The 26,881-nt window shown below is 35.7% G+C and overlaps 2 protein-coding genes across 2 annotated transcripts; both read right to left on the reverse strand.

The window, feature by feature from the left end:
• Positions 1 to 6,167: 6,167 nt before the first annotated feature.
• Positions 6,168 to 7,112, reverse strand: LOC128561310 (olfactory receptor 6C2-like). The gene has a single exon (XM_053555359.1). The coding sequence runs from the start codon at positions 7,110 to 7,112 to the stop codon at positions 6,168 to 6,170; it is 945 nt and encodes a 314-aa protein (XP_053411334.1).
• Positions 7,113 to 18,427: 11,315 nt separating this feature from the next.
• Positions 18,428 to 19,366, reverse strand: LOC128562285 (olfactory receptor 6C2-like). Its single transcript, XM_053557083.1, has one exon. The coding sequence runs from the start codon at positions 19,364 to 19,366 to the stop codon at positions 18,428 to 18,430; it is 939 nt and encodes a 312-aa protein (XP_053413058.1).
• Positions 19,367 to 26,881: the final 7,515 nt, after the last annotated feature.

Here is a 26,881-nt window from a genome sequence, read left to right on the forward strand (position 1 = left end):
TTATCAATTTGTTATAAAGTGAACATATTTAGTATTAAGACTTTTTTCAATATTATTTGCATTTATATTCTCAGAATCAGAATAATAATTTTCATTATTATTATAATGAAAATGATGAAACTTCTTCAGTCAAACCAAACAAATAAATTCAACAAGCATTCCTAGATTCAACAGCCATGAGCACATTCTGAAACAAAGCAGAACTTTTCATGTACTAGCACCTCTGATATTAGAGTTGTGTTCAAACTTGCTGATACCCCAGAATCTCTGCGGCTTAAAAATCCGTTGGACAGTCCACACCAATTTGAAATTAATTCTTCCCTAAAATGGTTTTTGTGATTATTTCTGGACTAGGAATATTACAGTATCTACTGAATAAAATATTATAAGGTAAAATAGATTTACCTTATAAAACAACTAAGTATAAGAATATTTGAAGTTCATTAAAATATATATTTCATTATTAATATTTTAATTAAGAAATTATAATTGTACACATTTATGGAATATAAGGTGATGTTTGATACATGTATACAATGCCAAATAACTTAATCAAGACAATTAATGTATTCATAGCCTTACTTATCATTTATTATTGGTGAGACATTTAAAACTTACTCTCTTGTCTATTTTGAAAAATATAGTAAATTATTACTGTTTAGTCTCCTTACAGTACTGTAAATCTCAAAAACTTAATTCTCTTGCCTAACTTAAACTTTGTACCCTTTTAGCAAAACAAACACCCTCTTTCTTCCTTCTCCCCTCCTTCCTCGCCAGCCTCTGGTAAACACTATTCTATTATTTCTATGAATTTGACAGTTTTAGATTACACGTATAAATGAAGTCATGCAGTATTTGCCTTTCTATGCCTGGATTATTTCAATTAGCATAATTTCCTCTAAGTTCATCCATGCCATTTCAATAATAGGATTCCCTTCTTTTTCTTGGCTATATATTATTCTGCTATGTATATATGATCATGTGTTTCTAGTTTAGAGATACATGATCATTCTGAGAAATACATCATTAGGTAATTTTAATGTTGCGCAAATATATAGTGCACATACGCAAACCTGGAGGGTCTGACTTACTACACATCCAGCCTATATGGTATAGCCTGTTGCTTCCAGTCTATAAACCAGTACAGCATGTCATTTTACTGAATCCTGTAGGTATTTGTAACACAATGTTAAGTATTTGTGTATATAAACATAAAAAAGGTACAGTAAATAGATGTTATTAAAGTTAAAAAATGCTATATCTATACAGCTGGTACACTGAAAATTGTTCTGGTTGAGTTAGTGAGAGAACGTGAAGGCCTAGGATGTTACTGTATGCTGTTGTAGACTTTAGAAGCAATGTACACTTAGGCTATAATAAAATTATAAAAAAATTTTACTTTTCTTCATTAATAAAATAACCCTAGCATAGGGTGGTGCCTGTGGCTCAAATGAGTAGGGTGCTGGCCCCATATGCCGGAGGTGGCAGGTTCAAACCCAACCCTGGCCAAAACTGCAAAAAAAAAAAAAATATATATATGTATATATATATATATATATAAAACTTAGCTTAAAAGATAAATGCTTTATATATCTGTTCAAAAATATCTTCTTTCTTTGTAGCCATTACTCTGTAAGACTTTTCCTATTTGAATTTTTGCTGTTTAAACTTTTTTGTTAAAAACTAAGTTACAAACATAACATTTACCCAGGCCTTTACAGACTCAAGATCATCAATATCACCGTCTTCCACCTCCACATCTTGTCCCACTGGAAGGTCCTCAGGGGCATTAACACACATGGAAAACCAAGGTTGTTTTGGGGGAACATATGGCAACAGATATGTTGGAACCTAAGGGACCTCTGCAGGCATAGAGTTGACAGCAATTTGTTGAGGAGGTTTCTTTCTTTCTTTCTTTCTTTTTTGTAAAGACAGAGTCTCACTTTATTGCCCTTGGTAGAGTGCTGTGCCATCAGAACTTACAGCAACCTCCAGCTCCTGGGCTTAGGCGATTCTCTTGCCTCAGCCTCCCCAGTAGCTGGGACCACAGGCACCCGTCACAACGCCTGGCTATTTTTTGTTGCGGTTTGGCTGGGGCTGGGTTCGAACCCACCACCCTTGGTATATGGGGTCTGTGCCCTACTCACTGAGCCACAGGTGCCACCCAAGGAGGTTTCTTAATTGAAATGAATTTGGAGACAATGAGACTTCCCCTAGTAGATTCCAGTAATTCAAGGGAGAGACAGTATAATATGTGCCAGAGACTAAATATTTTTTTTTTAATGAGGATGAAGGAATAGAAGGTAAAGCTGGAAACTGAAACAGTGGAAAGTAGACAAAAGAATTTTGGAGCTGGACATTGTGGCGGGCGCCTGTAGTCGGAGCTACTCAGGAGGCTGAGGCAAGAGGATCACTTGAGCCCAGGAGTTTGAGGTTGCTGTGAGCTACAACGCTATGGCACTCTACCCAGAGTGATAAAGTGTCAAAAAAAATTTTTTTTTGATTAAATAGTCACCTGTCAGAAAGATGATTTTGTAGAGACTGCTAGCTGTCTTGAAATACACTTACCGTTTACCCTTTCATAACTGCATAAGGTTAGAAGTCCGTGTTTTTAACTGGGAATACATGGCTATTTTTAACTTTCTCCTGAAGCTGACCAAGTGACTATTTTCTAGTTAATATAATGGGAGTGGAAAGGATGTATGCAAATGTAGGACATAAACATAAAAAACGGTCTACACGTATCCTGTGTTTTGTCTTCTCTTTCTGTTGGATTATGGTCATGGTGGTGAAACATGTTTGGCCGTATGGAAGATGGTAATGACAGGTAGGATAAAAGATAAAAGACCTTTAAGAGACAAAGACCAGCTGATTATCATTAGCTATTAGTCTGCTATAGTAGGCCATCAAATATTCTATATAAGACAGATAGTAACTCTGATTGTTTATAAAATGAGAATAAGGAGAGGAGACCCTTTCAGTGATATTTAGAAGATTATCAAGAAGTGTATCCAAATAATCATTGTGAAGCCCAGAGCTTTCCCCCTATGTCTTCCTCTGGAAGTTATACCTTTTATCTACACTTAAGTGTTTAATCCATTTTGGGTTGATTTTGTCTATGGTATGGGTAAGGGTCCAGTCTCATCTTTTGCACGTGGATATACAGTTTTTCCAGCACTGTGTATTGAAGAGAATATATTTTCTCCATTGTATCTTCTTGGTGGCCTTGTAGAAAATTAGTTGACCCTGGATGCTTGAGTTCATATATGAGTTTTCCGTTCCGTTCCATTGCTTTTTGTGTCTGTTTATATGCCAATAGCATATGGGTTTTTATTACCAAAGCCTTGTAATATAATTTGAAGTGGGAAATGTGATGCCTCCAACCTCCTTTTTTTTCCCTCAAGATTGCTTTGGTTATATGAGATCTTTCATTGTTCCATACATATGATAGGATTATTTTCTTTATTTCTGTGAAAAATACTATTAGAATTTTGATAGAGATTGTATTGAATATGTATATTGTTTTGAGTAGCCTGGACACTTCAACAATATTAATTCTTCCAATCCATGAACACAGGATATTTTTTCATTAGTTTGTGTCTTCTTCAATTTATTTTATCAACATCTTATAGTTTTCAGTCTATGGCACTTTTAATTCCTTGGTTAAGTTTATTCCTTAGGCAGTAATCTTTTGGATTTCATATCAAAAGCTCATTGAACAAAAGCAAAAATAAGAAAAAAGAATTATTTCATCAAACTAAAACCCTGCACAGTAAAAGAAATGGTCAATAAAATTAAAGGACAACCTATGGGATGGGAGAAAATTTTTCCAAACCACATATCTAATAAGCTACAGTTATTAGATGTATTTATTTATTTTTATTGTTATTATTTTTTTGAGGTAGGGTCTTGCTCTGTCACCCAGGCTGGAATGCAGTAGTGTGATCATGGCTCACTGCAACCTCAAACTTTTGGGTTCAAGGGATCCTCCTACTTCAGCCTCCTAAATAGCTAAGCCCTCAGGTGTATGCCATCATGCCTGGATAATTTTTCCTTCTATATTTTGTAGAGATGGGGTCTTACCAGTGGAGGCTAGTTTCTAACTCTTGGCCTTAAGTAATCCTCCCACCTCAGCTTCCCAGCGTGCTGGGGTTACAAGTGTAAGTCATTGCCTGATAAAGTTTTAATATCTAAAATATATGAGGTTGGAAAATTAAGTTCACAAACACATCCTAGAAAATGTGCTACACACCTCATTGCTGAATATTACTATGGCCACCAGATGGCCAAGGGGAATACTTAGAAAGTGACCATAGCAATGATATATTTAATACTTTTTCTAGACTGAGTTTGCAAACTTTATTGTCAGACCTCATACAAGGACAGCTCTGATGGCCATTCCAGAAAAATGATTCCTAAATTGCCTTGGATTAGGCTTTGGAGCCAGTGCATGGCTTCCCAAGGGCAGTACCTCGAAGATGACTGCTGTGATATTCAGCAATGAAGTAGCACTTTTTCTAGGATGAGTTAATTATCCCACCTTGTATAAAGAACTCACATAACTCAATACCAAAAAAAAAAAAAAAAAATCCCCCAAATAACCCGATTAAAAGGTGGGCAAAGAACCGGAATAGACATTTCTACGAAGATGACATAAAATTGAACAACAGGTGTATGAAAATATGCTCAAATCAGTAATCATGAGGGAAATGCAAATTTAATGATGATATATCAGCTCACACCTGTTAGGATTGCTGTCACAGAAAAGACAAAAGAAAATGTTTGTTGGCAAGAGTATGGAGAAAAGGTAGCCCTAGGACACTGTTGATGGAATGTAGATCAATACTGCCATTATGGGAAAAAGTGTTATGGTTTAAAAAATAAATTAACAGAGCTACCATATGACCCAGCAATACTTTCTCTTATGGGTATAAATCCAAATAAAATGAAATTGACACTCTGTGTTCATGGAAACATTAGTCATAATAGCCATGATGAAGACAACATACACAGCCATTAACATATGAATGAGTAAGGACATTGTGGTGCCAAGAAATGTATACACATTTTAAGAAATGAAAAAGCTGTATTAAAAGTATAATACTCAAGTCACATTTGACTTCTGCAATTAGAAGAGATAAAGGATACAATATACAAGATAACAAACGTTATTGGTATATACTGAGTATTACAATTTTAACAGTTCTTTTCTTTCTTAAAATGTGTACACATTTTTGGCACCCTCTGCATATATGTATATATGTAAATATTTGTCAGCCTTAATAAAGGAGATACTGCTGTTTGTGACAACATGAATGAACATGGAGGACATTAGTCTAAGTGTTATGTGACAGACACAGGAAAAAAATTACTACATGATCTCTCACATGCAGAATCAACAAGATGCCCAATTTACAGACCAGAGAATAGAACAGTGGTTACCAAGGGTGGGGAGGGACCAAAAAATGGGGAGACATGGGCTAAGGCTGCAAACTTGATTTTATTTATTTATTTTTTTTCAAACTTGATTTTATTAAGATGGCTAGAGACCTAATGTACAGCATGAAGATATACTATACTCTATTTAGTAATTTATATATATATATTTCCAGAATTATATGTATATATATTTCTCTTTTATGATAAAATATTTATTTCAATTGCAAGTTAATATTTTTATTTTCTTTACCATAGAATTGTTTCCTTTTACTTCTGAGGGTACATGTACATGGGTGGAGGTTTTGGCTGGTTTTCTTTCCTTTTCTATTTTTAGTGCCTAAAATAGTACCTGACCTAAAAATGTAAGTGAAACAATGAATAAATCATTTGAAAGCTTTGGATCAGAAGAAACAATGGTTACCAATGGTTATTCTTTTGCTGAAATATGTGAAAATCTATTAACTTCCTTTTTTTCCTCTTTGATATTTCTAATTTGGAGATATACTTCTGATTGTTTTATTATATTTTACTTGTTGGTATTCTTAATTTGAAAGTGAAGTCAGGATTTACATTTTGAAAAGATATTTTTACAAACCTGTTATGGAAGGATGTGATCTTAAAAGAGGTGTGTAGGGAAAAAGTCACTAGATCAGGATGAGTGAGAGTATTTTGAAAAAGTTAACTGGACTAAGGAATTTGGGAAGCTCACTCTGTATGTATACCGGACTTCACAATCCCTTATTTCTTGAAAATATTAATATTTTTTTGATTGAGTCATTGAAGGCTTGTTTGACTTGCTTGTTCCTCAACGTGTAAATGAAGGGGTTCAGCATGGGGGCGATGGAAGTGGTGAGGACTGTTACGCCCTTGTTAATGGCTACTTCTTCCTTTGCAGACGGTTTGATGTAGATGAAGATGCAGCTGCCGTAAGTGATGGAAACCACGATCATATGGGAAGAGCAGGTAGAAAAGGCTTTTTTCTTCTGCTGGGAAGAAGAGAATCCTAAGATTGTCTTGATGATATAAATATAGGATAGAATCACACACGCAAGTGTGATCATGAGGGTCAGCACTGCACAGATGATAACAGTCTGTTCCATGAACCAAGTATTTGAACAAGCTATCTTCAGGAGGGGAGACGCATCACAGATAAAATGATCAATGGTATTAGAATCACAGAATTCCAGATTTAGGCCTAGGCTAAGTGGGGGGATTACAATAAACAGACCAGCTACCCAACAACAAAAGACAAGTCTTCTACAGAATGTGTTACTCATAATGGTCACATAATGCAGGGGTTTGCAGATGGCCACATAGCGGTCATAGGACATGGCAGCCAGAAGAAAAAATTCAGTTACACCAAAGAGATCGGTAAAAAATACTTGGCTAGCACAGGCATTGTAAGTAATCATCTTATCACCTGTTGCTATGTTATACAAGTATCTGGGAATGCAAGCAGATGTGAAAGAGATCTCCAAGAAAGCAAAATTTTTTAGGAAATAGTACATGGCCGTTTTAAGGTGAGAATCCACTATGATGAGGGAGATGATGGTCATGTTTCCGGTTATGCTCAGCACGTAGGTGAGAAAGAGAAAGATGAAAATCAGAACCTGCAGTTGTTGGTTATCTGTCAGACCCAGGAGGATGAACGTTGTTACTGTATTGTTCTTCATGGCTGTCTTCTGACTTCTGTTAGACCTGAGTGGACAATATTCGGAGAGATTTTGTTGTAGGTTGTTTTCACAGTTTTATATTTATCATATTCATATTTTTCTTCTTATGGTTTTTAATTTTTTAAAACTTTCTATGCACGCTATGTAAAGGATTACTTTTAATTGCTACGGGCCTGCCATTTCACGGGGAGCAAAGATGTCCTTTGACTCATGAGAACTCTCTGTTCCATACATTTGCTTGACGCAATGTTCCTTCTTGAAGTGTTAGTGTATGCCAGACAACTTGGGTTTACCGAGCATACACTGCAATAACTTGAGGTCTCCATTCTTGCTCTACAGTTAAAAAAGTTTTTGATTGTGCACGTGTGCATACACACACACAACTTCTCTGCCCTACTCCTGACACTGGCTCCTCAGATTTCTCTGCACAGTACGGGACGTTTCAGTGTGCAGTATGCATTGTTTACATTTATACTTCCATAAAATGCTCTGATAAACTTCAAAGATACTATAGGTGATTTGTTCTTGACCCTTTAATCTATTTGTTAGTGTTTCTTCCCCCCACCACCAGCACATTCTATTTCATTTTTGACCTATGTAGATTAATCTTAATTATGAGATATAGACAAAAAGAACATGGAAAATGATCAATCTTATTTAAGACATAAGATACGAATAATGACATAGCCAGGGACAATAAATACACAAGTATTTACACATCATTTATCAAATTTGGGGGAACTGTTACATACTCAATTAGCACATTTGGCTCTCCTGGTAGTTATGCGGTCATGAGAGCCTAAGTTTGAACATTTGTATTTGCTTACACCATGAAAAATTATTAAAATCTATTAGGGTATCTTTTACTGCTCTTCATGCCTTACCACACTTATATCCACTCGGTATTTCCATCAATTCTTATGTTTTGAAATACCTTTCAGGTGATCATTATTAAATCCGTGTCTTTATTTTGCCACATTTCTTTCTGATTCTCAGGTACAACCTGAATTATCTACATACATGAACATTTCATGTAGACTTTAAATTCACCATGCTACAAATAAATCTCTCCACCTTCTCCATCTTTTATGGAGTTGTTCCTTCTCTTAATATGTTCCTTTTAAAACAGATAACAGATTACATTTGTCTAGCACATTAAACATCCCAGATATTTTAATTTGCACAGAATTCGTTCTATTTTTCTGTAGGTTTTCAACTTAAGTTTTAAGCCCTCTGGGAAACTTTCTGCAAGTCTGTTGATTATGCTATTTATAATCTCTATTGGAAACAATGCTTACTACTATATTGAGATTTTAGAAAGAATATTAATTTGTGGGGATCACAAAATGTATGTCTTTTTCAACATAATAGCTCATGCAACAGATGCAGTCCTAAATACATTTTCAACTTTCCGACAATGCCTCTAAATCAGCAGTTATCAACCTGTGGTTGGGACCCCTTTGTAACAATGAAAATACATCCTGCATATCAGATATTTACATTACGATTCATAACAGTAGCAAAATTACAGTTATGAAGTAGCAACTGTAGAAAATAATTTAATGGTTGGGGGTCACCACAACATGAGGAACTGTGTTAAAGGGTCGTGGCGTTAGGGGGCATTAGGAAGAGAACCACTGCTCTAAGTGGATTCATTTAGAGCCTGTTTTCCAATCAGACACATACAAAGCTATTTTTCTTTCTTTTGGGATTCCTGATTCAGACATTTTGATATTAACTTTGTTTAAATTTTCTATGTCTTGGCGGCGCCTGTGGCTCAGTCGGTAAGGCGCCGGCCCCATATACCGAGGGTGGCGGGTTCAAACCCGGCCCCGGCCAAACTGCAACCAAAAAATAGCTGGGCGTTGTGGCGGGCGCCTGTAGTCCCAGCTACTCGGGAGGCTGAGGCAAGAGAATCGCTTAAGCCCAGGAGTTGGAGGTTGCTGTGAGCTGTGTGATGCCACGGCACTCTACCGAAGGCCATAAAGTGAGACTCTGTCTCTACAAAAAAAAAAAAAAAAATTTTCTATGTCTTTAAACCTGTTGTCAAATTTCTGTTTTACATTTACTTTTAAAGAAGATCAACATGTCTGCTTTTGTTTATTGCCTTCATAGCTGATAACAGAGGAATTGCCTTTTCTTTGCCAGATCTTCTAGTATGATTTCTTCCTTCAGTCCTCCTTCTGATCTCAGGCAACATAAACATCACTTCCCTGAGTAAACTTACTTGGACCTATCACCACTGGACATTAATTAATGCTCTAAAAAAACGCTTTAAAATTTTTTTTAGGTATTACAAGGTATAATAAACAAGATTTAAAAAAGATTTATGGTGAAATGCGAATTTTTTTGTTAAATTTACTTTCAAATTATATGTTTGAAATGAAAGTGATATGCTTGCAGTCAATTTGTAATTCTTTTGGGGGACTGAGGAGGATGCGAACATAATTATATGCATGTATTTTTTATTTTTTTGATGTGAAGTTGACAATATAGGTAATATGTTTCAGGATAGCTATCAAATTTTAACATTTAAGTGTCAATATATTCTTGTGCATAAAAATTTCCCAGAAAATGACATTTATATGTGTATATCTAAGATAAACCACATTCCAAAATTTAAAAAATAGATGCTTCACCATTTTTGGATGCAGAAATTATCTTTTATGGATGCAGAAATTATCACTCACATTTTAGATCTTGAAGAGATAAGTCAAATATGTTTTTTCTCTCGGAGCATAATAAAACTCAGATTACACAAATAAATATAATTAAAATGAGAAACTTTATGCTACTTACTATTACCACTGCCAATTGTAGTTTCTATTGGTTGGTGAAACACATGAAATCTTAAAACTCCTAAATTAAAAATGGTGGTTGATACGAAGATTTTCATAAAGACTTCTGGACACTTTTGCTTATGAAGCCACTGTCACATTGGTGACAACTCTTAGATACGTAGACCTTTCTAAAGGATCCATCTTCAACCAATTACTTGGACTTTCGTGTTGCCTTATTATTACTTTCCCTCAAAAAAAAAAAAAAGAGAGAAAAATTATTATAATATGAAGACTGTGGAATGTCAGAAATCTTCTCCAGTTTCAGGGCAGTTGTTATTCTGACCTCTCAAGGTAGAGAGCATATGTTTTATATCTAGCTTAACCTTTGCCTTATTTGATAAAAATGCAGCTAAATGAATAGTCTCTGGTGACCCAGGAACAATATCACTAATGAATCTTGTGAGTAATAAAATTTGAGGTTAAAAAAAGTTTTCCAACTAGAGCTTCTTTGGAGACAGTGTCCTTGGAGATAGGAGGTTGCAACAAAGAAGAAAGGCCAGTAGGAGAACAAGTCTCATTTTAAAGTAAAAACTGTGGCCCGTTTTTACTGTCACAGGGCTTAAACTAAAATCTACCATATAAAGGAACATAAAGAAGAACATCGCACATTTACCAGTTAGTGACGTGAAATACTTTTTTTATTGGGAAATTTTAATTAGACAAGCAAAGTAAAAAAAAATTGAAATCATATAGCCCATACTGATTAAGTTATAGTGTACATACACTTTTAGACTTTTTAAAAACAAGTATATTACTTGCATATTTAAAGATGCTATTTAAAACTGAACATTAACATCACAACTTATACAATTGAATATATAGCATAAAATGTTCTTAAGCTTCTAAACATATTCTAAATTAATATACATGAAACTATAATTAATTATACTAAATTATGTGTAAATATATGTGAAATTATATATGATAAATTATGATGATTGATTGTAACTGATTTCCTGTCACTATCTTAATATTCCATCAGATTTTAAAATTTAATTTACTGTAAATACATGTACATTTAAATAATCTAGCAATATATTTATATTTTTTGTGACAGAATCTCGCTATGTTGCTCTTGGTAGAGTGCCATGGTGTCACAGCTCATAGCAACCTCAAATTCTTGGGCTCAAGCAATTCTCTTGAGTAGCTGGGACTGCAGGCACCTGCCACAACACCTGGCTATTTGTTTTTTGTTTGTTGTTGTCATTGTTGTTTGGCAGGCCTGGCTGGGGTTGAACCTGCCAGTCTCAGTGTATGTGGCCGGTGCCCTACTCACTAAGCTATGGGTGCCGAGACAATAATCTAGCAATATTAAAAATTACTATTGAAATTGTCACCATTGTTTAACTGATGCCAAAACAAATTAGTTTACTTTCATATTTTTGCAATAAAAATATTCAAAGAAAACATTAAGTATAATAAAAGATTGTTATTAACTCTAATAAAACATAATTCAAATAAAAAAACTTCACACTCTTATTTGATTGCTAGAGTGTATTTTTTGGGTTAAATATGTTATTTTTTAAGGTTTATCTATTTTTTTTTCTTTGCAGTTTTTGACCGGCACCGGGTTTGAACCTGTGACCTCTGGTATGTGGGGCCGGCGCCCTATTCTTTTGAGCCAAAGGTGCCCCCCTAAGGTTTATCTATTTTTTAAATTTCACAACATTAAAGGGGTACAATGTTTCTGTTACGTCTCTTTTGGAAGGCTTGAGCCATGGCTGTAAGTGTGTTCATCACCTGAGTACTGTTCTTTGTACATATTAGGTAGGTTTTTGTCCCCCATCTTCTCACTCCCATCCTTACTTGATTTCAAATGAATTTTATGTCCCTCTGTGCACACGTGTGCTTATCAGTTAGTTCCAGTTTAATAGCAAATATATGTGGTTGTTTTTTCATTCTTGAGATACTTCACTTAGGAATGGTCTCTAGCTCCATCTAAATTGTTGCCAAAGGCATTAATTCATCCTTTTTTTTTAAGTTTCAGAATATTACAAGTGTACATATGTTTTGGTTACACAAATTGCTTTGGAACAGTTTGAGGCAAAGTTATGAGTGTGCCCCTCACCTGGACAGGGTGCATTGGACCCATTAGCGGTGAATTTATCCCTTGACTCCTGTCTCCTTCCACCTAATTTACCCTTTTATGGATGAGTAGGACTTTATGGGATAAATATAACAGTTCATGAGTTAATACACTCACGAAGGGATGGGCACTTGGGTTGATTCCACATCTTTGCAATTGATAATTGTACTGTAACAAACACTCAAATGAGGTATCTTTTGATAAAATGAAAACTCTTGCTTCAGATAAATACCCAGTGGTGGGATTCCTGGATCAAATGGTAAGTCTGCTTTTAGTTCTTTGAGGAATCTCCACACTGTTTTTCAGAGAGGTTGGCTGATTAGCAGTCCCACCAACAGTGATGAGAGCTCCTTTCTCTATGCATCTGTACCAGCATCAATTGTTTTGGGGTTTTTAAATAAAAGATATTCTATGGAGATAAGGAGATATTTCAGTATAGTTTTAATTTGCATTTACCTGATGATTAGTGACTTTGAGCATTTTTTCATGAGATTATTGGCCATTTTTCTATATCCTTTTGAAAAGCTTCCGTTCATATGCATATGGTTTTTTCCCACTTTTTAATTGGGTTGTTTATTTTTTCTTTTCTGATTTGCTTGAGTCCTTTGTAGATTCTGGTTATTAACCCTTGTCAAACGTGTAGATTTTTAGTATTTTCTCCTCTTTGTGTAGGTTGTTTATTTGCACTGTTGATTATTTCCTTAGTGGTGCAGAAGCTTTTTAATTTAATCAAATAACATTCATTTCTTTTGTTGCTGTAATTGCCCGTGGTGTCTTAGTCATAAATTCTTTGCCTAGTTCAATATCTAGAATAGTTTTTCTATATTTTCTTTTAGAATTCTTATGGTTTCATGCCTTTCATTTATATTTATTTTCCATCTTGAAATAAGTGGTGAGAGATAGGGGTCCCATTTCATTCTTTTGCATATGGCTGTCCAATTTTTTCAGCATCATTTATTGAATACGGATTCTTTTCCCCAGTGTGCATTGTTATCTGCTTTGCTAAAGGTCAGTTTGGCTGCATGTGGATGGTTTTATATCTGGACTCTGTTCTGTTCAATGGTCTGTGTCTGGTTTGATTACTATAGCCTTGCAGTATAGTTTGAAGTCCAGTAAGGCAATGACTCCAGAATTGGGCTCTCTTCTGGTTCCAAACAAGGTGTATGAGTATATTTTCTAGATACGTGAAATATGACATTGGTATCTTGATGGAAATTTTATTGAATCTGTAAGTCACCTTGAGTAGTATGGACATTTTAACAATGTTGATTACACCTGTTGATGAACACATGATAATTTTTTTCTATTTTTTCATATCATCTGTAATTTCTTTCCTCAGTGTTTCATAGTTCTCTTTGTAGAGATCTTTCACCTCCTGGTTAAGTATATTTCTAGGTGTTTTAATTATTTATTTGTTATTTGTAGCTACTGTGAATGGTTGAGTCTTTAATTTGATTCTCATCTTGACAGCTATTGTTGTATAGGAATGCCACCAGTTTGGGTACATTCATTTTATAACCTGAGACTTTGTTGAATTTATTCATCCCAAGAGTCTCTTGGTGGAGTCTGTGTGGTTTTCTAAATATAAAATCTTATCATCAGCAAAAAGTGATAGTTTTACTTCCTCTGTCCTGATTTAGATCCACTTTATTTCTTTTCTTTTCTGATTGCTCTGATGAGGACTTCTGGAGGCATGTTGAATAGAAATGTTGGCAGCAGGCACCCTTGTCTGGTTCCACTTCTTAGCGGAAATGCTTTCACCTTTTCCCCAGTGTGCAAACACATGTGGTGTTTGTTTTTCTATTCTTCAGTATGATGTTGGTTGTGGGCTTGTCATATGTGTTTTTTGTAACTTTGAGGTTTTTCTTTTATGCCTAGTTTATTGAGAGCTTTGATTATGAAAGCATGCTGAATTTGGTTGAATGCTTTTTCTGCATCATTGAACTGATGTATGGTCTTTGTTTTTGTGGAAAATCAAATTATTGATTTACTCATGTTGAACCATGCTTACATTCCTGGGATGAAGCCCACTTGGCCCTGGAGGATTTTTTTTTTTTTTTTTGTGATGTGGTACTGAATTTGGTTTGTTCGTATTTTATTGAGGATTTTTGTGTCTCAGCTCATAAAATATATTGGCTGGTGGTTTTGTTGTTGTTGTTCTTATCGTGTGCTTTCCTGGCTTTGGTATCAGGTAATATGGCTATATAGAATGAACTGGGAAGGTTTCCCTACTTCTTGATGTTATGGAATAATTTCTACAATATGGTTACCAGTTCTTCTTTGTAGGTCTGGTAAAATTTGACTGTGAATCTTTATGTTCTGGGGCTTCTTTTTTGTTGAAATATTTTTTATTACTACCCCAATATCACTGTTTGTTATGTTATGGTCATTTAAGAAGTTCTATTTCTTTCTTGTTGAGTGTTGGGAGGTTGTGTGTTTCCAGGAATTTGTCTATTTCCTATATCTTTCTGAGTTTATACACATACAGAGATTTTCATAGTATTTACAGATGACATTTCTGTGGTATCAGTTGTAATATCTCCTTTTTCATTTTTGATTGAGCTTATTTCATCTTTTTCTCTTGTATTACTGGTTAATTTAGCAAGAGATCTATCAATTTTGTTATCTTTTCAAGAACAAGCTTTTCGTTTCATGGATCCTTTGTACTTTTTTTTTGGTTTGTTTTCCATTTGTTTAGTTCTTCTCTGACCTTAGTTATTTCTTCTTTTCTGCTGGTTTGGGTTTGGTTTGCTCTTCCTTTTCTAGTTCCTTGAGATGTGTCATTAGATTATTAACTTGTGAGCTTTATGTCTTTTTATTTTATTTTATATTTATATATATATATTTTTTTTTGAGTCAGAGTCTCAAGCTGTCACACTGGGTAGCGTGCCGTGGTGTCACAGCTCACAGAGACCTCAGTCTCCTGGGCTTAAGCGATTCTCTTGCCTCAGCCTCCTAAGTAGCTGGGACTACATGTGCTTGCCACAATGCCTGGCTATTTTTTGGTTGTATTTGTCATTTTTGTTTGGCAGTCCCAGGCTGGATTCAAACCCTCCAGCTCTGGTGTATGTGGCCTACAGGCGCCATGCTGCTTTATGTCTTTTTAATGTAGCATTTAAGGCAATGAATATTCCCCCAAGGAATATTTTTGCTGAGTCCCATACATTTTGGTACTTTTGTTGCCTTTGTTGTTTAGCTAAGGAATCTTTTGATTTTGACCCAATAATAGTTCAGCAACAGTTGTTTGATTTCTGTGAGTTTGTGTAGGTGTGAATGTTTCTTTTGTGGTTTATTTCTGGTTTTATTCGACTGTGTACTGAGGATATACACGGTATGGTTTCCATTTTATTGAATTTGTTGAGACATGTTTGTGGCCCAAGATATGATCAATCTTGGAGAATATATCATGTGATGCTGAGAAGAATGTGTATCCAGTAGTTTGGGGTAGAATGTTCCATAAATGTCTGATAGGTCCATTTGATTTAGAGTACTCCTTACATCCATTATTATTTATTTATTTATTTATTTTCTGCTTTGTTGTTGTGCTTGCCAGTGGAGTCTTCTTCATGAATTCTTTTCTTAGGCTGATAAGATTCAGAGTTTTTCCTACACTTTCTTCTAGAGTTTTGTTGTTTTATGTCTTAGATTTAAATCTCTCATCCATTGTGAGTTAATTTTTGTAAGTGGTGAGAGGTGCAAGTAAAGTTTCAGTCTTTTACACATGACTAAACAATTCTCCCAGAACCATTTATTGAATAGGGATTCTTTTTCCCCAGTGTATGATTTTGTTTGCTTTATCAAAGGTGAGATGGAAATATGAGACTGGTTTTATCTCTAGGTTTTCTGTTCGGTTTCATTGATCTTTGTCACTGTTTTATGCCAGTTCCGTGCTGTTTTGATCACTTATACTATAACCTGAAGTCTGAAAATGTGATGTCTACACATTTGTTCTTATTTTGTGGAATTACATTGGCTATTTGTTTTATTTTTCTGGTTCCATACAAAATGAAGGAGTATTTTTTCAAGTTCTTCGAAGTTTGACATTGGTATTTTGGTGAAGATTACATTGGAATAGCCACTTTGGAAGATAGTTTTGCATTTTCTTAACAAAAGTAAACATAGTCTTACCTCACTAACCTGTAGTCAAACTCCTAGGTAATTACCCAAATGAGTTTAAAATTTAAGTTTAAAAATTAATTCTCACAAAAGCCTGCCTGTGAATTTTATAACAGCATTATTAAAAACTGCCAAAGATTGGAGGCAGTTAATATGTCATTCAATAGGGGAATGAATAAACAAACTGTAATGCATCCATATAGGAATGAAAAGCTATAAGAAGTCATAGAGGACAATAAACTGCATATTGCTAAGTGAAATAAGCAATTTTGAAGTGCTAGATACTGCACAATTCTAACTCTATGACATTCTGGAAAAGGTAAAACTATATAGACTACTAAAAGATTAATGGCTGCCAGGAGTTGGGAGGATGAGACAGTTGTGCACAATTGGACCTGAAACATTTTTCATATAAAAGACCCAGGGAGCTATCAAAGACTACCAGTTTACATCAGTAGGAGTTTCAAACAAACTTGAAAAGTCTCATTGGCCCCAAATAGTCAAATTTGAGCATCAATAAGGATGATAGCTGCACCGTACTGAAACATATCAAATGTGTGTATTTACATGAGTTCATAATGATAACTTAAGAAAAATAAATGAATTGCTCACTACTGGCAGGATTTAATGAACTGACTGTATTGATTTTTAAATTTTTAACTTAAAAAATTAGAAGTTTGCTGTATCATTATAAGTATGAATTATAAGGGAAAGTAACAGATAAGAGATACCTTCATGCCCAATTTAAAAATGATAGCTGCTACCCATTGCATGGCATAGTTCTACCTCAGAAAAGCAAAATGTGAATATAATAATAATTTATAATCACTCAAATGCAATAGTTTGATGTATTCTTTGGCATATTTATTCTGATTATTTTGTTTTCTTCTATTACTTCATATCTAATATCTTCCAATAAAATATTGACTATTTCTGTGTTTTACTGATTTATGTCCATTGGAGTGAGATATATTTATGCTTTTGAACTTTTCCAAGAGCTAGCTTTTGAATTTCTTTAAGTTACTTGATAGATTTCATTTTTTACCTTAGTAAGTTACATGTTCCATTTACTTTTATTTGTCACATTTATTATGATAAACAGAAGTTCCTCTCTTTTCATCTAGTTTACATTTTTGTAAATAATGGATATATTTAAAGTAGAATTCCTTCTGACTAGCTTTTTTAGTACTTCAAATAATTTTCAATGACATGTTCATATCTCATTGCTTTCTAGATAGCAGTTAGTTAATTTGATGTAAATACCTTAATTTCCAATCAATTATATTCATGTAGATTTTTCAATGTTTTACACCTAACAATGTAGACTGTAATGAGAGAATTTAGACCGTAAATGCCTAATTTGTTTTTATAAATGCTTATGGAGTTACAGTCAAATACATTTGGGATTATTTTTCCCTTGACTCATAGCTCCATAAACAGCAGACAGTACTTTCCAGACAAAAGAAATAGTAATCTTTCCTTGGAAATGGGCTGGATTTTTTAATGCAGACTTTCATTAAAAAATGAAAAAACTGAGTGTGTGACGGTTTTACGGTTCTGACTTTATGATATACTCACAACACACTGATTCTGAGACTCGAAACTTAAGGCTTTGGGGACCATAATGCAACTCCCCATCCCCCAGTCTGTGATCTTCTGAACATCCACAAGTCATTTTATAGATTATTGCTCTACTGTCATTGAATCTTTATTTTCGACTCTTTTTATTTATGAAATGTCAATGATTTCAGCTATGGATAAAAAAATTTCTTAAATTTTATCCAGCATTTTTATGTGTTTGTAATAGTAATGTTTTTCTCTATTTTCTCAATATTAGAAGTGCTGTTATTCTCTTTCCATATGTATTCTAAACTCATCCATTGTAGACATTTTACATACAATTACTCTTATTACATATGCTTGAATATTATTAATATGTGTATTGGGAGAAGAGCTGCAAAGAACTTTGCCCTGTATTTTTTTGAGTAATGACTTTTATTATGTGTCAAAATTAATATCATGAAATTAATTTTATTTCAAAATGCTAATTTGAGATATCTCTTATAGATGTTTTCTTATGACATGCAAAACTATCAGACCTTGGTTTGAAAGGTAAAGATACAAAAATGGATTGAGTAGGACTCAATGGAAGCCAGTTTAAGAAAAGCAATGTAACTCAATTATGTATTATTTACAAACAAACAAGGTTATCAACTTCAAAAATCGGTGGTTTTATATCTTTTTCTTGTAAGAGGTCGTAAAAATATTTTTATTTACTTAGTTGAGAGCAATGCAATTCTTTTGATTGTGTTCCTGAAGGCTTTCTTTACTTGATTGTTTCTCAGGGTGTAAATAAATGGGTTCAATGTAGGCGAAATAGAGGAAATGAGCAGTGAAACTATTTTATTAACAGTCACTTCTTCCTTTGCTGTGGGATTCATGTAGATGAAAATGCAAGTGCCATAGGTGATGGAAACCACTATCATGTGGGAAGAACAGGTAGAAAAGGCCTTTTTCCTTTGCTGGACTGCAGGGAATCTAAAAATTGTCTTGATGATATAAGTGTATGACAGAACTACACAAGTCAGAGTCATATTCAGGGTCAGCACAGCGCAGATGATAACCGTCTGTTCCATGAACCATGTGTCTGAGCATGAGATTTTCACAAGGGGAAATGCATCACAACCAAAATGATCAATCACATTAGAGTCACAGAATTTTAGATTTAAACCCAGGCTAAGTGGAGGGATTATTATGCATAAACCAGCCATCCAACAACAGATGATAAGAATCCTGCAAATCCTATTGTTCATGATGGTTACATAGTGCAGGGGTTTGCAGATGGCCACATAGCGATCATAGGACATGGCAGCCAGGAGAAAAAATTCTGTTACTCCGCAGAGGTCAGTGAAAAACACTTGGATGACGCAGTCATTATAGGTAATGACCTTGTCACCTGTTGCTATGTTATACAAGTATCTGGGAATACAAGCAGATGTGAATGAGATTTCTAAGAAGGAGAAATTTTTCAAGAAAAAGTACATGGGTGTTTTAAGGTGAGAATCCACAAAGGTGAGTGTGATGATGGTCAGGTTCCCAGTTACACTCAACAGGTAGGTGAGAAGTAGGAAGATAAAAATTAGAACCTGCAGCTGAGGGTCGTCTGTGAGTCCCAGAAGGATGAATGTTGTTACTGTACCATTTCTCATCATTGAATTCTGACTTTTCTTCAATCTGTGTGTGACATGTGGAGATATTTTAAGAGATTATTTTAACTGTTCTAAAATTTACCATATTCATGCTTTTAATCTTAACTTTCTTTTTTCTCTTTCTTTCTTTCCTACATTTTATGTTCATCTTCTGTTTAAGCTGGAGGACTAGTATTGCTGAAAAAGTTTAATATTTAATAACTACTTACAAACCAAGTAGGAAAATCTCACCCTTGATTTTACATTTTTTCTTGGCACTTTGAGTCTTTTTTGTAAAATAATACTAATCTATAACATATAGTTTGGGCTCACTGTGCAGACTATAGATAAAAATTTGGGATCTTGGAGTCGGAGCAAGATGGCGGCCGAGTAACAGCTTCCTTGCATCTGGGCACTGTGAGTCTGGGGAGATAGGACCTCAGGCATCTCTGGCTGGTGGGATCTGCCTATCACCACTCCTATGAGGATACAGGGAGTCAGCGAGAGACTTCTGGACCCCAAGAGGAGGACTAAAACAGTGGAAAACCGGCAAGTGGTCGCGTGTGTTCAATCCGTCTAAACCCGCCCACAACTGTAAGTTCAGTAGCAGCGAGACTGCAAACCAGAAAGGCCTTACCTGTGAACTGTTTTGGTGTCCTTGGACTTGGCACTGAGTTGAACTGCCTTGGGGAGAGCCTGAGCGGGAGTGCGGAGAACTTTGGCCGTTGTCTGGGGCCCCAGTCTGAGCCACTGAGCCAGACGGAGCTAATAGTGTTTGGCAGTGGGTCACACGGAACCATTGTCAGTGATCTGCCCCGGCAGGCTCCGCCCTCAGGGTCGCAGAGCTAGAAACGGGTGGGAGCTGGTAACCCAGCAACCAAGTAGCCTAAGGGTGGGGTCTGAGCCGCCTTACAGCCCTAACCCTCGGGGGCAGAGTGAGACCGGTTTTGGCACACTGGGTAAGTGGATAGCCACTTTAGCAGTGATTCCAGCGAGAAAGCTGGGAAAGGTTCTGCTCAGCAAGTTTACAAGTTCAAAGTGCCTTTAAGTGGGCTGAAGAGAGATTTAGGGTGTCTACCGGCTGGGGCTTGAGAAATCAGCAGCCTCCAGTCATATCAGAACTGTGATTAACATCTCATACCCCAGAAGACCACGTGTTGCCCAGACAATATTCAATAACATATACAAACTGCTTTGTTTTTGGTTGTGTATTTTTTTCTTTTTTTTTGTTTGGTTGTTTTTTTTGTTTATTTTGACGTTGTTGATATTCTTTTGTTTTTTAATTTCAATCTTTTCCATACAGATCCCTTTTTCTTTCTCAATTTTTCTAGTTTAATTATAATTTCCCATTGCTGCCTTTCTTAATAACTAGAACTTCATTTTTGGTAGTGTTTTTACCGCTATCATTTGTTTTTTTGCCCAATTTTATCCCCGTAAAGTTTTCTGTTTGCTTGTTTTGGTTTGATTTATAGCATTTTTGTCTTTCCTCTCTACTTGGTGGAGGTGGGGTACTGTGTCTGATCAGGTTAGCAAAGATTTGCTGACCTCAAGGGAACCACCCAACTGGGCACCACCAGAAGGTGGGTTTTTTTTAAGGTTGTGTCAAAGTACCCTACTGTATACCTATATTGCCCTGTATCCCTCTTTCTGTGCCTCTCTTCTTTTTGTCAATATTCCTTATACCCACCCCATCTCTTTCACTATCTTTCTTTTCTTTCTTATCATTCGGTCCTCCTTTCTTTCATCCCTTTTTTGCTCTTCAACCTTCTCACCCTTCTGGTCCTGTAACCCTTAGTCCACAGGCACAAGAACTTAAAGAGCAAGAGGAAGTGAAAGGAAAATTAGGGCAAGGAAACAGATAAAAGAAATCACTCATGAGGAAGAATCAGCAGAAAACTCCAGGCAACATGAAGAACCAGTCTAGAACAACCCCACCAAGGGACCATGAGGTAGCTACTGCAGATGATTCCACCTGTAAAGAAATGTTAGGAATGACAGAAAGGGAATTTAGAATACACATGTTGAAAACAATGAAAGAAATGATGGAAACAATGAAGGAAATTGCTAATAAAGTGGAAAATAACCAAAAGGAAATCCAAAAACAGAATCAAATAAGAGATGAACGATATGAAGAATATAAAAAGGATATAGCAGAGCTGAAGGAACTGAAACAGTCAATTAGGGAACTTAAAGATGCAATGGAAAGTATCAGCAACAGGTTAGACCATGCAGAAGAAAGAATTTCAGAGGTAGAAGACAAAGTTCTTGAGATAACTCAGATAGTAAAAGAGGCAGAAAAGAAGAGAGAGAAAGCAGAACGTTCACTGTCAGAATTATGGGACTTTATGAAGCGTTCCAACATACGAGTTATAGGAATTCCAGAAGGGTAAGAAGAATGCCACAGAGGAATGGAAGCCATACTAGAGAATATTATAAAAGAAAATTTCCCAAACATCACCAAAGATTCTGACACACTGCTTTCAGAGGGATATCGGACACCAGGTCGCCTCAACTCTAACCGAGTTTCTCCAAGACACATTGTGATGAACCTGTCCAAAGTCAAGACAAAAGAAAAGATTCTGCAAGCTGCCAGGAGTAAGTGCCAGTTGACCTACAGGGGCAAATCCATCAGATTGACCGCAGACTTCTCTAATGAAACTTTCCAAGCAAGAAGACAATGGTCATCTACCTTTAATCTACTTAAACAGAACAATTTTCAGCCCAGAATTCTGTACCCTGCTAAGCTAAGCTTCAAAATTGACGGAGAAATGAAATCATTTATGGATATACAAACATTGAGGAAATTCGCCACAACAAGACCAGCTCTACAGGAAATACTTCAACCTGTTCTGCACACTGACCACCACAATGGATCAGAAGCAAAGAAAGAACTCAGAAAACAAAGGACAGAACCTAACCTCCACCCTGATGCAAAAGATAAAACTAAGCAATGGACTCTCACTAAATAAGACGAATAGAATACTACCACACTTATCAATTATCTCCATAAATGTTCATGGCTTGAATTCCCCACTGAAGAGATATAGATTGGCTGACTGGATTAAAAAACACAAGCCATCCATTTGCTGTCTGCAAGAAACACACCTGGCTTCAAAAGACAAATTAAAGCTCCGAGTCAAGGGTTGGAAGACAATTTTTCAGGCAAATGGAATTCAGAAGAAAAGAGGAGTTGCAATTTTATTTTCAGATACATGTGGATTTAAAGCAACCAAAGTCAAAAAAGACAAAGATGGTCACTTTATATTGGTCAAGGGAAAATACAACAAGAAGACATTTCAACTCTAAATATTTATGCACCCAATTTAAATGCTCCCAGATTCTTGAAGCAGACCTTACACAGTCTGAGCAATATGATATCTGATAATACCATCATAACAGGGGACTTTAACACTCCTCTTACAGAGCTGGACAGATCCTCTAAACAGAAATTAAACAAAGATATAAGAGATTTAAATGAGACCCTAGAACAACTATGCTTGATAGACGCATATAGAACACTCCACCCCAAAGATAAAGAATATACATTCTTCTCATCACCCCATGGAACATTCTCCAAAATTGATCATATCCTGGGACACAAAACAAATATCAACAGAATCAAAAGAATTGAAATTTTACCTTGTATCTTTTCAGACCATAAGGCACTAAAGGTGGAACTCAACTCTAACAAAAATGCTCAACCCCACCCAAAGCCATGGAAATTAAACAATCTTCTGTTGAATAACAGATGGGTGCAGGAAGAAATAAAACAGGAAATCATTAACTTCCTTGAGCATAACAACAATGAAGACACAAGCTACCAAAACCTGTGGGATACTGCAAAAGCAGTGTTGAGAGGAAAATTCATCGCTTTACATGCCTACATTCGAAAAACAGAAAGAGAGCACATCAACAATCTCACAAGAGATCTTATGGAATTGGAAAAAGAAGAACAATCTAAGCCTAAACTCAGTAGAAGAAAAGAAATATCTGAAATCAAATCAGAGATCAATGAAATTGAAAACAAAAGAATCATTCAGAAAATTAATGAAACAAGGAGTTGGTTTTTTGAAAAAATAAATAAAATAGATAAACCATTGGCCAGACTAACTAGAAATAGAAAAGTAAAATCTCTAGTAACCTCAATCAGAAATGATAAAGGGGAAATAACAACTGATCCCACAGAGATACAAGAGATCATCTCTGAATACTACCAGAAACTCTATGCCCAGAAATTTGACAATGTGAAGGAAATGGATCAATATTTGGAATCACACCCTCTCCCTAGACTTAGCCAGGAAGAACTAGACCTCCTGAACAGACCAATTTCAAGCACTGAGATTAAAGAAACAATAAAAAAGCTTCCAACCAAAAAATGCCCTGGTCCAGATGGCTTCACTCCAGAATTCTATCAAACGTTCAAGGAAGAGCTTATTCCTGTACTGCAGAAATTATTCCAAAAAACCAAGGAAGAAGGAATCTTCCCCAACACATTCTATGAAGCAAACATCACCCTGATACCAAAACCAGGAAAGACCCAAACAAAAAGGAGAATTTCAGGCCAATCTCACTCATGAATATAGATGGAAAAATTCTCAACAAAATCCTAGCCAATAGATTACAGCTTATCATCAAAAAATTCATTCATCATGATCAAGTAGGCTTCATCCTAGGGATGCAAGGCTGGTTTAACATACGCAAGTCCATAAACGTTATCCACCCTGTTAACAGAGGCAAAAATAAAGATCACATGATCCTCTCAATAGATGCAGAAAAAGCATTTGATAAAATCCAGCATCCTTTTCTAATTAGAACACTGAAGAGTATAGGCATAGGTGGCACATTTCTAAAACGGATTGAAGCTATCTATGTCAAACCCACAGCCAATATTTTACTGAATGGAGTAAAACTGAAAGCTTTTCCTCTTAGGACTGGAACCAGACAAGGTTGTCCTCTGTCACCTTTACTATTTAACATAGTGCTGGAAGTTCTAGCCAATACAATTAGGCAAGACAAGGAAATAAAGGGAATCCAAATGGGAGCAGAGGAGGTCAAACTCTCCCTCTTTGCTGACGCCATGATGTTATACTTAGAGAACCCCAAAGACTCAACCACAAGACTCCTAGAAGTCATCAAAAAATACAGTAATGTTTCAGGATATAAAATCAATGTCCACAAGTCAGTAGCCTTTGTATACACCAATAACAGTCAAGATGAGAAGCTAATTAAGGACACAACTCCCTTCACCATAGTTTCAAAGAAAATGAAATACCTAGGAATATACCTAACGAAGGAGGTGAAGGACCTCTATAAAGAAAATGAACTCCTCAGAAAGGAAATATCAGAGCATATTAACAAATGGAAGAACATACCATGCTCATGGATGGGAAGAATCAACATTGTTAAAATGTCTATACTTCCCAAAGCAATCTACCTATTCAATGCCATTCCTATCAAAGTACCTACATCGTACTTTCAAGATTTGGAAAAAATGATTCTGCGTTTTGTATGGAACCGTAAAAAACCCCGTATAGCTAAGGCAGTTCTTAGTAATAAAAATAAAGCTGGGGGCATCAGCATACCAGATTTTAGTCTGTACTACAAATCCATAGTGGTCAAGACAGCATGGTACTGGCACAAAAACAGAGACATAGACACTTGGAATCGAATTGCAAACCAAGAAATGAAACTAACATCTTACAACCACCTAATCTTTGATAAACCGAACAAGAACTTACCTTGGGGGAAAGACTCCCTATTCAATAAATGGTGTTGGGAGAACTGGATGTCTACATGTAAAAGACTGAAACTGGACCCACACCTTTCCCCACTCACAAAAATTGATTCAAGATGGATAAAGGACTTAAATTTAAGGCATGAAACAATAGAAATCCTCAAAGAAAGCATAGGAAAAACACTGTAAGATATTGGCCTGGGGAAAGACTTCATGAAGAAGACTGCCATGGCAATTGCAACAACAACAAAAATAAACAAATGGGACTTCATTAAACTGAAAAGCTTCTGTACAGCTAAGGAGACAATAACCAAAGCAAAGAGACAACCTACACAATGGGAAAGGATATTTGCATATTTTCAATCAGACAAAAGCTTGATAACTAGGATCTATAGAGAACTCAAATTAATCCACATGAAAAAGGCCAAAAATCCCATATATCAATGGGCAAGAGACATGAATAGAACTTTCTCTAAATATGACAGACGAATGGCTAACAAACACATGAAAAAATGTTCATCATCTCTATATATTAGAGAAATGCAAATCAAAACAACTCTGAGATATCATCTAACCCCAGTGAGAATGGCCCACATCACAAAATCTCAAAACTGCAGATGCTGGCATGGATGTGGAGAGAAGGGAACACTTTTACACTGCTGGTGGGACTGCAAACTAGTACAACCTTTCCGGAAGGAAATATGGAGAAACCTCAAAGCACTCAAGCTAGACGTCCCATTTGATCCTGCAATCCCATTACTGGGCATCTACCCAGAAGGAAAAAAATCCTTTTATCATAAAGACACTTGAACTAGACTGTTTATTGCAGCTCAATTTACAATCGCCAAAATGTGGAAATAGCCTAAATGCCCACCAACCCAGGAATGGATTAACAAGCTGTGGTATATGTATACCATGGAATATTATTCAGCCATTAAAAAAAATGGAGACTTTACATCCTTCGTATTAACCTGGATGGAAGTGGAAGACATTATTCTTAGTAAAGCATCACAAGAATGGAGAAGCATGAATCCTATGTACTCAATCTTGATATGAGGGCAATTAATGACAATTAAGTTTATGGGGGGGGAAGCAGAAAGAGGGATGGAGGGAGGGGGGTGGGGCCTTAGTGTGTGTCACACTTCATGGGGGCAAGATATGATTGCAAGAGGGACTTTACCTAACAATTGCAATCAGTGTGACTCGCTTATTGTACCCTCAATGAATCCCCAACAATAAAAAAGAAAAAAAAAATTTGGGATCTTTTTTCCAAAAGAAGATTTTTGGTAATTTTTTTTTTTTTTTTTTTTTAGGCTATGTGTATTTAATCCTTATGAATGACCTTTATCCCTGTCACCCCTGCTTCCCAACCTCTAGATACACAGTTGGTCTTGTTTCCTGGATCTGTGAATTATCATTACTGAACATAGGTTTTACTTTTACTATTAACAAAAATTATGAATGCCTTCTCTTCTTTCCATGTACTTCCAATCAAATACATTGTTTTATTTTCATTGAAGTAGGGACAAAAACGTTTCCAAGACACAAACAGTATCTCAATGCTTAAGGTTTGGGGATATCAGTGAATACAATTTATTTTCCTATTGTGGAAAATAGTTTATGAACAGATTTACTTATTCACTTTATTGTTTAGCTTATTGTGTTCTCTTCTTACTGAAGTTGGAGCAGAACTGGTTGTGACTATTTACAGCTCAGAGCATTGCCAAAACAGAAAATCACTGGTTAAGGACCGTGGTCTATTCAAAAGTTACAATTCTCCTAGGAAATTGAGGATTTCATTCAAT

The sequence above is a fragment of the Nycticebus coucang genome, chromosome 12 (assembly GCF_027406575.1).
Source record: "Nycticebus coucang isolate mNycCou1 chromosome 12, mNycCou1.pri, whole genome shotgun sequence".
Classification (NCBI taxonomy): domain Eukaryota; kingdom Metazoa; phylum Chordata; class Mammalia; order Primates; family Lorisidae; genus Nycticebus; species Nycticebus coucang.